The 13,721-nt window shown below is 45.4% G+C and overlaps 1 protein-coding gene across 2 annotated transcripts in view; it reads right to left on the bottom strand.

Moving 5' to 3' along the window:
* MCTP2 (multiple C2 and transmembrane domain containing 2) overlaps positions 1 to 13,721 on the bottom strand; it is a 95,574-nt gene that overhangs the window by 27,796 nt on the left and 54,057 nt on the right. For both annotated transcript variants that reach the window (XM_081124405.1, XM_081124406.1), the window contains 3 exons: positions 12,672 to 12,773; positions 12,275 to 12,349; positions 10,271 to 10,390 (listed from right to left, as the gene is read on the bottom strand). In XM_081124405.1, coding sequence (XP_080980531.1) covers positions 10,271 to 10,390; positions 12,275 to 12,349; positions 12,672 to 12,773 — 297 coding nt within the window. The remainder of the gene's footprint in view (positions 1 to 10,270; positions 10,391 to 12,274; positions 12,350 to 12,671; positions 12,774 to 13,721) is intronic.

Genomic DNA, 13,721 nt, shown 5'->3' with positions numbered 1-13,721 from the left:
CTTGCACAATTCTCTTGCTATTTATTTATTTATTTTTTTTTTTCAAGCTCCAAAATCCATTCTGTAAAAGTGACTTAGCTGCATAAATATGCACAGGCCACTGGGTGAGCAAGGGGCGTGGGGTGGGGACAGCTTCAAAACATCGGGTGCTTTTTGTCCATAAAATGAGTCACGGAGGAAAACGCCGTGTGCGATCAACAAGGCTGGAATATGCAAAAGAAAGCCAAGGGGGGAAATCAAATAAACTCCTGGCACCGCGGGCTTTTAAATCTTCATTTATCCCGCAGGTTACGCGGCAGGACGCTCTGGTCAGGCAATAACCTATTTCCTGATGAGCACATCCTGTTCCAACTGCTAATCTCACAGGGGAAGCTTGGCTTTTACCATTTATTATAAACATGTTCAAGAACTGCTTACCGCGATATATTTTTTTAATGGATTAGATTTTGGTCAGCTGCTAACAGAGCAGAGAACTGAATATTCTTTATAGGAAGGCAGCGAAATGGGTTTTCCGAGGGTCTGACTTGCTCTCTCCTCGCCTCCGTCTTGAGTGATTGGAATAGCAATTGAAACAGAATATGAGAAGGCCAGGAGGTTTCTTTTCCCTCCCCCTTTTTTTTTCTTTCCCTCTCTCTTTTATTATAAGACAGCCTGTGTCCAACAATACAGGATACAAGGCCTCGCTGGTGTTGAACTTCACCAGAAGACTTAATGAAATGCTCAGAAGACAGAGAAGACGAAAATAATTTGCTCCAGACCATCACAGTTGTCTGCTGATGACACTCAATATCTAAAGCCTAAAGCATTTAAACCAAAATAATTACGTTTCCTTAGAATCAGGGCAAATGGGCACTGCAAAGGTTTTTAAAATGAGACTCCAAGAAAAGAGGAGAGCTGAAAATGAGCTCTATGTTTAAGCAAATCACTTGAGCGTTAGCATTTTCAGACTCAAGTTTAAGACAAAACTGCAAGTGAAAAAAAAAATATATATATATATATATATTCACAAAAGGCAATTTAAGAACTTTTGAACCTTAACTAGCAGGAAAGAAAGATCTACTGACTGCATTAACTTTGCTCTTTGACAAAGTCTAATGTCCAAAATAAAAATAACACACATAATGGGATAAAATGTGATCACAGCCACGATGCATTTTCTAAAGTTTTAAAAGAAATTGTTTATGCTGTGTTTTCATCTCCGGGTAAAATCACTTTCAAAGAAATGTGTGATCCCACTCAGATTAAAAGTAACCTTTGACAATTGGCTGTGGAAAGAAATGTCCTCTGGAAGCGACTGGATTTGACTCTCTGATTTGAAGATGTGTCTGTGTACACACACACACACACGCACGCACGCACGTGCACACACACACACACACACAGCACTATATGCCTAAGACACTTAATACTCTATAGCAAAACCCTCACCCGGGGCGTAAGCATCACATTTTGGCTATAGGCTAGGTAAAAAAAATAAAATAAAAACAGGCTTAAAATGGTCCTTTACCGTAGGAAAGCTGTACCAAGTCGGCAAAATCTGGGTCTTACGCCTTCTGCCTAAAGAGGAACACACCCCAGACTAGATGGGAACATGATTATAAAGACAGAGGACACTACACGACATGACAATTTCATTTTTGACTAATGTAATGATTTCTGCGTGTAGATGCCTGTAGCAAATTAAAAAGAAAATTGCTAAACTTAAAACCCCCAAGAAGCAGTGCACAGGAATTTCCCTTTGGGATTCTCATCATTTGTGGGTTTCTATCGCCACCTGCAGGACTGTCTTTAAGTGAACTTGAGCAGGGCCAGGCTATTTGCTACATGCTACATGCTACATGCTACATGCTTTATTTTTTCTCCTGTCCCTTCCCCTTTCTACCCTCTCCCTCCTGGGTGTGTGCGCGCCCTAAATTTCCAGGAAATCATTTATTTTTCTTTTGAAAACATGTTCGCTTTCAAAGCGTAACTATCACTAATAAAACGCAAAATTAAACTTTCTGAAGGAAGGGCAGTTAGTTGACTGAGACCACCAGCAGCTAATTTTTTAACAGCTAAATACCCATCGCACCGCCCATTTTGCAAAGCAGAATTCTGAGCAGGGAATTAGGCCACAGGGATTTCCTTACGAAAAATGTGAGGACTTCAGGGGTCTCCAAAGAAAGCAGCTTTGGCTACGGGCTAGTTCAGAAAAAAGCTCCTAACTGCATGGACCTGGCTTATACCAGAGCAGAACACAAATGTTGCTCTCAGCAAATTCATACTTAGTACGTCGTTGCTCTTTCAACAAACAAATATAAGATATTATTTCGCTACAAGCGTTGCAAAACACAGCCTATCAGCATCATCAACAGCATCGTGGTCAAGTCATCACCTTCCATCATCATCAGTGTCACCCCGAGTCTTCACCCACCATGAAGCTTCATCTGCTGCAAGAGGCGGGCCAGGCACCTCACTTAACACTGGTTTTACCCTCCAGGGCACAGCACCCCTCTCAAGTAGCAATTTGACAGATTTATAAAATATTCCCAAATGGAAGACCTAAGGTAAGATGTGTTGGCTTAATTTTTAATAACAAAATCCACAAGGCCTGTGTAAATGAGGCTCACACTCCTGAATCCACGATTCCCGAGCCTGTGGCCACCAGTCACACGCTGCAGATGGGGTGTCGGGGTGGGGAGCTGGGGCCCTAACAAGCCACGAGGCCTCGGGAGGTCACTGTACCAAGCCTTCAGCCTCCCCCCTTATGGATGAACAGGGGACCTTCCGATTTAACGTCCTTACATCCAAGCATTTCCAGGCTGGAAACAGTAGCCCCGGGGGTCCGGTTTTAACGCCAATGCAGCAGAGAAGTGTATTTCTTTATGTTCTTTATGTTTTCCTTTTTTTTTTTTTTTACTTGACCAAATGAAACATCTCTGGCAACGAGTTGAAACAAAAATTTTTTAAAAGCGTGGGCAGGAATAGCAAAGTCATATCAAAGGGCCCAAAAACATATGGATCGGGGCTTGAGGGCATTCCATGGAGATTAAAAGTCAGTAAACACTAGAGAAATGTGGCTTAGACGGTGATGTCTTGAATGGGGTTTTGATTTGTCACTGTATCTTTTTTTTTTTTTTTTTGTAAAAGTGAAAGCTAGACTATCAGGCCAACGAAAATTCCCCCCCCCAGATTAGCTCTATTATTTAAAAAGCCAGTGACACAAGCCCAGCCTGGCAGGAGAGAGAGCGACACACGGTCCCAAACCATAAATCACTCGGCAAAGCGCAACCCAGCAGAGCAAACCCCAACCAGGCCACAGGGAAGGTTTCTCTCCATAAACATCAGAGGGGCAGCCCCACGGATTCGGGTTCGCAGGCTCTCCTGTCGCTGTTCCCTGCGGTGGGTCTAATTACAGGCTCCCCACAAGCGCCCCCACATCGCCCAGCAATAAAAGGCCATCGCCCCCCCAGCCCAGCCAGGCAGGGACAGCGCACGCCCCCCGATGGGGAGCCCCAAAGATCGGCCAGGCAGGCGAATAAAGTGACAGCTCAGGAACAAATGACAGAGCACAGATCGCAAAAGGGCCGCATCAAATTAGCCAGAAATACAAGGGCCGAGTGTGGTTCTTCCTTCAACAGGTCGAAACCCAAGCAGGAAATTGGCTGTAACTGTTTTCACACACGCCAGCTCCCAATCTCTCCATCTCTCTCCCCCCCTCTGTCTCCCTCCCCTCACTCCTCCATCTCTTTTGTTCCTGATATTCTTTTTGATTTTTGCACCAGACAAAATGTTTGTTCATCCAAGTCTCACATATAGAAACAGACGGAAAGGGGAGGAAAACTACTCGGCTCTGTAAAAATCAAAAACTTGAATCTCCCCAGTTTCAGGGCCTGTTGGTCAGGGTCAGAGGTCGGCCAGGTCCCTTCCTCCTGCCCCGGGCCACCTTTTGGCAGTTTTGCTGATTAGCACTGTCCCCCCGGGGGGGGGGGGGGGGGGGGGGGGAGGCAGGATCAAGGAGAGGAGAAGCGATCAGGATGAAACCCTTAGTGGTCTGTGGGTTCTGCCCTCCAGGGGGGCCCACGGGCTGCCATGGGGGGAGGGAGCTGGAATAGCAGGAAAGCAGGGCCTGGGACAGGCGTCTGTGCTGGGTTGGGAGCCCTTCCAGCACTGATTAGACGCCTGCTGTGTGCCCGACACGACCACCACCCGTAAGGACGCGCACGGGCCTGCAGCGCACGGTGTCCTACAGGAACCCTTCAATCATGCGGCTCAGTTACACTAAATAATCTTTTAGTGTCTGACATTAACCTGAAGTATTAGGTCATTGAAATAATTCTTTGATTTAAATGATTTTTTCAGTGGCGGTTAACATAAAATATTATGTGAGTTTCAGGCGTATGACACGGCGATTAGACATCCGTGTACCTGGCGATCACCCGCGAAGTCACGCAGCCCCGACACTGTACGAGGTCGTGACAGTGTTACCGACTCCACCCCCGCGCTGTGCTTCCGTCCCTGTGACTGTTTTCATAACTGGCCTATTTTTGAGGTGATGGGCTTACTTTTGAGGTCAAACGTGGAAAGCGCTATCCTAGCCTAAAATATAGGCTCACGTGCTTCTGCATCTGGTGGTTCCATGTATATTAATTGGACCTAGAAATAGTTCATTCTGGGACATTAATTATACGGCACATAATACAAGGGTTTGCATGTCTACCCTATTGTTGAGCGGGTCATTTGGTGAGTCCTCGGATAACAAACTTTGCAATAAAACAGCAACTCTGGGTGGGTGTGTGTCTCAGCACACGCACACTCACTTTAGCGAGGCCCTCCTCTGAGTTATAAGAGCAACACCATCATCAACCAATAGTCATATCAGATCATAAGTCCTACCCATATTTGTAGGACTTATTTCATACCTTAAAAATATTTCTATGCGTATTATCTAATTTGATCTCCAGAGGGAAAATCTAATTTTTCTTAGGGTGCCCCTTAATAATGAAAAGGTGGCCTCCCTGGTTCCATACGTAAGAAGAGGACAGTGGAGAAAAGCTGGAGGAGGGAAAGTAGGGGGGCTTGGGGGAGAGGGAAAGAGGGGGTTAGTATGAGAATTTCATCTCTGTGTCTCAGGATCTCGCAGGGTGCGAGACACTGGACAGGCAATGGCTGTGCAAAGGGAGGGAGAGGGAGCTTGGGGAAGGTGGTCGAGGTGGCTGGGCCGAGGGGTGACATGAGGTCTCAACAGCAGGGTCGAGTTCAGGTCCATAGCAGGGTTTCTCTGGACAGCAGGCTGGACTGAATCCACTGGGATCTGCAGAAGACCTCGGCCCCCAAGCAGAACACGCACAGGAAGCAGAAAGCGTGCTGGCAGGTGTGTCACCCTCAGAAAGCTCAGGGAGGTACCTCAGTGACGGAGGGCGCCCAGGTAGGGCCTGAGCCCACAAGACAAAACTGGGGGCTAACCGTCCACTTACTATCTAACAGGGCCACGTGAAGACTGGCAGTGTCCCCAGGATTTAAAAACCCAGGACCAAAAAAATAAAGACCTAATGCTTACTAGTCAAAATCGACACGTTCCCCAAATCCCAACTGATTTCTCTCGGCACAGCCACGGTTCTGTCTGGAAGTAAAATTCAATTAGGAAGTTGAAAATATAAACATGAAAATATGCTAAAATATAGTTAAGACTGTCCTTTTAAATTTCCAACAGATAATCTTTTAATGCAATTACTGTAATTTTATTAAATGGCATAATTAGTTAATGCCTGAGAAGTTGTCAATAGAAGGTGTAATTATGTTGTAAAAATTATAATTACAACTTGCAATAATGGATTGTTCTTATAAAAAAATGTTGGGGGAAAAAGACTTGAACATATTTTGAAAAGTATATTATGTAGTTCTCTGTGGAAAGGGAGATTTGGGAAACCATCTTAAATAATAAATGAACCAAAAATAGACTGTCAAATACTTTAAGTATTTTATGTATTTATCTATTTTGCATATACGTATATATATATGTATTTATTTAAAATTATCTCCTCCAGGAAAAGTGATTATTGTAACTGGATTTTTTTCCCAGCTTTGTGGAAATACTGTTAATCTTTGAGCTACAACTGCACAACACCTACCCTACCGGCCACGCAGGCAGCTTTGCACATGTGCTGGGACTTCGGGTAGATGCAGAAACAGCCACTGAAAGTTTAATCAAAGGCAGGTACATCTAGTTGTGAATGAACTGGTGATAGAGCTTAAAGAAGAAATAAATCTTCCAGACACAGCCAACACACAAACATCTGAAGCATGGAAAAAACACTTGACCAGCACCACGCGAATCACCCATCTGCAAACAAGTTTTCATTGTCGTTGCCATTTGCACCGAACTAAATTCAACCTGAATGTTTTGGGGGCCACAGGAGGGATCCTAGGAGCGATCCTCAAGATCGCATGTAAGATCTTCCCTAAACTGTACTCACAAAATGTTCAACAGAGAAATTTTTTGTTTCCCAAATGCCCTCTGCTTCTGTGTGTGCGCACGCACATGTGTGTGTGTGTGCATGTGTGTGTCCATATGTGTGCGTGTGCATTGAAGGGTTAGTTCTGTTACTGCTGCTGTTTCATTTAAGTTAATATGAACCGATGCCTCAAAATTCTAGGAGCTCTAAACACGAAGAGTTCTGTATCTGCCAAACGCGGGCTATCACTAAGAAAGCGGAGAAGCGTATTTTTAACCTTATTGGGGGGGGGGGGGTTGATTGATGCTTTAAATCATGTATCATGTTGCAGGGCCTGTCAACGCTGAAGAATAAATTCTTCATTTTTCTACACTCAAAAAACCCAGGAAGAAAGTCACAGATGTGAAAATCACAGCTTTATGAAGATGCCCATTGATAGATGGTAGATTTAGATTACTTTTAACATCAAACGTCCAGGAAAAAATTTAATAAAATAAGGAATCCATCAATGCCCCACACATTTGCCTCCCTCGCTGCAATAGGTGTGCGCCTGAGAGGCTGGTAGAGAAAGCAAACTACACAACGCAATCCCCTCTACAGCATCAGGAGACCTTCGCTATTTAAAATAATCTTCTGTTGACGCCATCTGTCAAGTAATAGCTTTATTGTCATATGAAAGAAGTAATGCATTTATGCCATAATATTACTTTGTATCTTTGTATAAATAATATTGGGGTTTATAAAATAATGCCCAATAGAAAAACACACACAAAAAAGCCTCATGGATATAACTGGTTCTATAATATCAATATCACATGTATGATTATCTTTTGAGAACAAATTCAATTTGTCTCAGCATCATTAAATAATGTATTTGCGCTGAGACATGGGGATATAGCACAGAGCACCCCACACGCTAGACATATGGGTTCATCTCTCTGATCGCTACGGTTTTAAGATGTTTTGAAGGAATGTTTTTTGGTTTTGGTTTTTAAAAAATATATCTTTATTGATTTCAGAGAGAGGAAGGGAGAGGGAGAGAGAGAGAGAGAGAAACATCAATGATGAGAGTCATTGATCGGCTGCCTCCTGCTCGCACCTGACTGGGGATCGAGCCCGCAACCCGGGCCTGTGCCCTGACTGGGAATCGAACCCCGATCGCCCGAATGCTAGGCCAATGCTCAACCACTGAGCCATGCCGGCCGGGCATGGAAGGGATGTTTTAATGGACATAGTTACTCTCCTCTCCTCTAATCCTATATTTTGAACAACCTTGAATTCTTTAAGAGAAACTAAAAAATAAAGAATCCTTCCATTGAAGGAAAATTGAGTGACTTTTTGAGCAAATTACATATATAAGGTTATAACAAACAAGTGAAGCTCAGAAAATGAAACACAATAAAATATCTAGAAAAGTCAGAGGAAGGAGAAAGACTTAAAAAAAGTAACGGGCAAGACTTGGTTCTTCGTAGCCTTTACTCTCACCTTAAAAACCCTTCTTTGTCATCTAAAAGCTTTCATCGCGGTGTGATATATTCACACACACATCCAAAGGAATCCTCAGAAAACATATGGTTTGCTTTTCTAACGTCTTAAAATTAACAGCCAGAACATACTAAACTGATCCTACAACATTCTTGCTTTGTATCATCTGAAAACAGAGACATAGGCGTTAACGAGCTAGTCTGTGCTACCTGATGAAACAGAAGTGGGCACAGGATTCCCACATCGCCGCCCTTAGCCTGGGGGCCGGGATGACATCCAGTCCCTGCAGGTGACAGGGGAGCCCCCCTGGGGACGGCTGCAGCCCATAGGGCTTCTTTCACGCCCAGCAGTGGACCCTTACACGTCGCAGCCAGTTTCTAACACAGAAAGGCCTCCACGGACAGTCGATGAGCAAGCCCTTGGCTGAAGGCCTTCCTTCAGAGCATCACGACATTGTCCTGGCCCTGCGAGGCCAAGGCAAGTGGGTGGAGCCTGGAACAAATGACCACACTGACAACCAAAGACCGGGAGCAGCATTCTGGGCTCGGAGACCACAGAGCAGCGGGCACCCTGGGTGACACCCACAGCGATCCCCAGGGTGCGGCGAGGGAGGGAAGGGGCCAGGCCGCAGGGCCACAGCCTCCCTTCCTGTCCCCCTGGCCCGGAGCCCCCTTCGCAATCAGGAGTCCCCGCAGAAGACAACCCATTTCTACTCATTTGTTATAATCTTTCTTCGGATCGGCCCGGCAGCCCATTAATCATTTCTGTCATCCTCCGTGACCCAGGGCCACCGATCTGTTTTTCTAAAAATCACAGTGCCAGAAACTCAGCTCAAGCAAGAGGAAACGCTCTCGTCCTCGCGGACGCTGGCTCGGGTGCCGGCTGGGAGAAGCCACCAAGTGCGGTGACTTCTCTCGTCGGCCCGGAGTCACACACAATGTCCCACGGGAGGTTTTTTAAGAGAATTCAGGGGGGAAAGCGGAGGTAGGGAGGCTGGAGGGGGACCCAGCCCAGGAGAAAGGAGGGGAGTAGATGCCAAGGCAAAGAGAGAGATGGGCTAATAAAACCCTGACTGGTGCTGTCATTAAGCCAATTGTTTTACCAAAGAGGGAGTTTATCAAAGGTCGGGGCTGCCGCCACCACAGGCCCTCTACATCCTGAAGCAATAAAAAAAAACTATAATTAACTGGGCCCAGCAAAATGCTCCGCACAGACAAAGACAAAGCCCCTTAGAGAGCGATGTACCTGCTCCACAGGTGGGAGCCGTAAGGGTTGGCGTGACCTTGACCCCACTGGCCTCTTGGGCTAGTTTTTTCGAGGAGGGGCTGCCTTGGGGGGGGGAGAGAGCACTGACATGGAAAACAGGGCACAGAAGGGCCACTCAGGCCACTCAGGCCCTACTGTGACCTTTGCATAGGACAGAAATCAATGGCACGACGCAGAATGTACCAGAAGGGCAGTGGAGAGACTTGGCTTCTGCTCCCACTCTGACCCCGCCAACCTGACCAAGGACAAGCCCCTCACACACGAAGGGAGATGCCCAGGGACGTGAGGGGAGGGCATGGTGCCAGCTTTCAAGTCCTTCCAAGGTTCTGACACCCTCTGTGGTTGACTCGGGTGGTTTTAAGGTCTCTGGCGGCCCTGAGACTCTGATTTCATCAGGCCTATAAGGGCGGGCCGGTGTTTTATCAGCGAGAAGAGCGTTTCGCATACATTTGTGGTTCCCCCTCCCGGGGTTCAGTCAGCCTGTAACATGTCGTAGTCGGTTATGTCTCGAGTGATACGATACGAATGAATGTTTTTTACATCAAAGTTGGCGAATGGTGGACTTAACCATTAGAGCAATTTTGTCTTCATTTATTCGTGATTTTTCAACGGCCATTTTTCAAAAAACACTACCATTCTCTGGGAAAGGAGAGAAATACACACAATGCAGGGCCCGTACAAACATGTTATAGCCCCAGGACAGAAACATTTAAAACTATACAGAGGGGAGAAAAAGGGACATCTGTAACATTTTAAATAAAAATAAAATTTAAAAAAATAAATAAAAAATAAAACCAACATATTATTAAAATAAATAAAAAATAAATAAAACTATAGAGAACACTGGCTCTCTTAAACTTGCCAACAGGTAGCATATGAGTAGGATTTGGGTAAGTTAAGAGATTTCCAAGGCTAAGCGACATGTGCTATGTCAGAAGGACATCTTCTCCATAATGACCTAGCCGTGATGTATTTTAGAAAGATGAATGGATTTACCATCTACTCCTTACAGCGTCCTGGCAGGTGTGACCTTCAGGGAGATGGCCTGGGCTGTGAACAGTCTGGGCACAAGAAAGGAAACTCACCACAAACGCCACGGCGCTTCTCAGTGTGGACTCCCACTGGAAGCAGCTTTTAAGGAACTGCATCGTGTTCCACATCGCCAGGGTGATTCTTTTCACGCGGTCCACATCTCTCGATAAGATCTGAGAGGGGGAAATGGGGAACAGAGAGCTGGGTTTGAATCCTCCAAATATTCTCTTTAGAGCGGGCGGCTCAGTCACTGAATTGTATTCTGTATTGCTGACCATTAAAAAATTGAAACAAAAAGCGCTCCTACTTCTTCTGGAAGTCTTCTTAAAATACGATCGTCCATAGGGGAAAAGAAAAGCCAGTGCATTTGATAGCACCTTTGAGAAGGAAAACCTGTTTCAAGGATGTGCATCACAATGCTGAGCTGGTGAATGCTGCAGAAGCCAGGCATCTGGGGGGGGGGGGGGGGTAGAGAGACAGACAGAGACAGAGACAGAGACAGAGACAGAGACAGAGAATGGGTCAAGTGTCTACCTCGTTTAGTTTAGAAAGAAATGGATAATTTACAGCAGAAATGTAAGGGTATTCTAACTAATCCAGTCTATAGGAAAATCAGCAGGAAAAATCTATAGGAAAGTATAGCTCTGGGAAAGGAACACAGATCTCCCATCCCCCAGCTCTGTGAGCTTGGGCCAGTTTCTTAACCTCTCTCTTTTCAGTGGGGTTCAAATTAGTCCCAACCTTGAAGATCCTGGAGAGAATTCAAGTACCTGAAATACTGCTTGTCACACAGTAAGTGCTTTTAATTATTTGCATCATAAGCACAAGTTTCATTTTCATGGAAATAAGGGGATACTTGGTAGTGGGGGACACCTAGTGGTGGGAGGCACAGGGGAGGGTCCTAACACACCCCAGGATCCCAGCCCCGAATCCCCAGGTGCTCTCAGAGCCCAAAGCCACCCCACGCGGTGGTCTGTTTGGCAAAGGAAACGTCTCTTCTCCCAGCTGCAGGCGGATTCATTTCAATTTGTTTGCAAAGCAGCGACCCCACCTACCTCGACTCAGGTTTTAACTTTCAAGTAAACAGAGCAGAAGGCAATAATAAGAATTTAAAAAAATAAGAGGTTTACTCCGATTACCCAAGGTAAATATTACGCCCGGTGTTATTGCAGACCAAAGCAAAACATTTGGATGCTCCCTTCAGGAGCCACGGAGGGCCTTTCCCAAGTGGGCCCAGAAGTTCGTGGGAAATGCAAGAGCGATAAGATGCCTTTCTGGTTAACTGCTTTGTGTCATCCGCAGCTGCTCACCCCACGGGAAGAGCGGGAAGTAATAAACACTTAAAAAAAGGGGACACTTTGTCCTTGGTTACACAGCTACAGTGGGACAATAGGTACTGAGTGAGATCCCGAGCGCCGTCTGAACAGGACAGGGAGGGGCTGACAATAAATGTAAAGTCACGTCTGAAAAAAATGTGAAACTTCCCCTGCTGGGCTCAGATGTCCACTCTTGGTTGAAACGAGGACAGTATTCAGGGCAAGAGGCACAGAGGGGGGACAGGTCATTGGAAACGAGGTGAAGTGCCAGCACGCCCCGAATTTAGACAAGACAAACGTGGCAGGGAAACCTGCGCGGGTCCGAGGCTGGGCGTCTCTGGAGACCCATCGGGATAATTTCTTTGTGAACTTAAAGGACGAGTTCCTCCAGAAACTGTGAAGGGCAGGGACAGAAGGGGCTGTGATTAAGGGCCCGGGGTCGGAGGCTTCCAGAGGCTTGAGCCTAGGGGTGCTGCTCACAGGCTGACTCGGGGGTCAGGGGAGGCCTGCCACCCTCTGTTGCATCCTACAGACATGGCTCAAGCCTTTCCTTTCTTATCAAACTGCCTGGAGACCTTGTTTGGGGAGAGATGGGGGGAAAAGAGAAAGGAATGGAGAGGTGGGGACTGGAAATGACAGAAGAGGAGGAGAGAAAAGGGGAGACCCGAGAAAGTAATGACAAACAGGACTTCGGGTCCTGGATGCTAAGTGTGCCAACAGCCAGCTGACCCCGAGGCCTACCTTTTTGGACAACTTGCGGCTGTCTTCAACAAATCGCTTCTCCCTGGGCGTAAAGGTCCGAATGCTTGCTTTGACCTAGAAAGACACCACTGTTAAAAAGGGAGGCGTTTCGCCCGGCCAGCGTGGCTCAGAGGTTGAGAATCAATCTATGATCCGGGAGGTCGCGGTTCGATTCCCGCTCAGGTCACGATCCCCAGCAGGGGGTGTGCAGGAGGCAGCCGATCAATGACTCTGGTCATCGATGTTTCTGTCTCTCCCTCTCCCTCTCTCCCCTAGCCCTTCCCTCTCGCTCTCTGCAATAAATTTGAAATTTTTGCATGGATTTGAGCCTCTCCAGGCTGGTCACCTTTCAGGTTAGGTGTAGAGAAATCTGAAGGTGTGGCCCAGTTAGACTTACCGGATTATAGATGAGGTCCATCTCCAGGTATATGGCTCCTTTAAAAGCTTGATCTAAATCTTTATTCTTCAGTACGTAACAATTTGTTTGTCCGTCTCGAATCTGTCATAAGCAATAGACAAAATACAAACTTTCTCTGGGGTTTCAACTAAACAAACCGACAAAGTTGAGGAGGCAGAATGCACACACAGATCAAGCACAGATTAGGCAAATATTAAAATCATCTTAAATCAGCTTTTAATTCTAGAGTGCTGTTATAACCGATAAGAAGCTAAAGTGACTGATTATCTTAATGGAAACTGATTGTCTTAATGGAAAATTATTGACATAAATTATTACTAAGTTTACATGGGCTTTCTTTCAATAATCTCAGAGGTTACACACTTTTATTTATAACATAAAAAGATAAATATTCTACAAAATTCCTGGCCAGTACTCCTCAAGGCGGCCAAGGTCATGGGAAAAAGGAAACTCTTGGAAACTGTCACAAATCAGAAGACTATAGAGATAAGACGAATAAATGCAAAATGTGCTGAGTACCCTGGGTTGGATCCTGGAACAGAAAAAGGACATCACTGGAAAAGCTGGAGACATTCAAATAAAGACCGGGGTTTAGTGAACAGTAATGCACAACAGTAATGCACAATGTCAGGCTGTTTTCTTTTAGTGTTTTTTCAGTTGTGTTTTTCTAGTTTTTTTGTTTAGTTTTGAAAAATGCATCACAGCCATAAAAGATGTTAACAGTAGGGGAAACTAGGAAACTCTGTATTATCTTTGCAACTTTTCTGTAAATTATTCCAAAATAAAAAGCTTATGGAAATATTTTAAAGAAATGAATCAAGGAACTGATTTTAATAAAATGGTCAGTGTTTCCCAGGCAGGGAAAATGCAAATTAAAGAAATCAGATCACTAAAGTTGAGGTCAAAAATCCAAAAACATTCAAAAATGTACAAAGTGCTGACAAACCTTCAAAATAAACTGACAGGCTCTCCAGGCCAGAATGTCCCATCAGCTTCACACACTAGTCTAAGCCGTGGGCCCCAGCACGC

The sequence above is a fragment of the Miniopterus schreibersii genome, assembly GCF_964146895.1.
Source record: "Miniopterus schreibersii genome assembly, chromosome: 22".
Lineage (NCBI taxonomy): Eukaryota > Metazoa > Chordata > Mammalia > Chiroptera > Miniopteridae > Miniopterus > Miniopterus schreibersii.
This window is presented reverse-complemented; position numbering and strand designations above follow the sequence as displayed.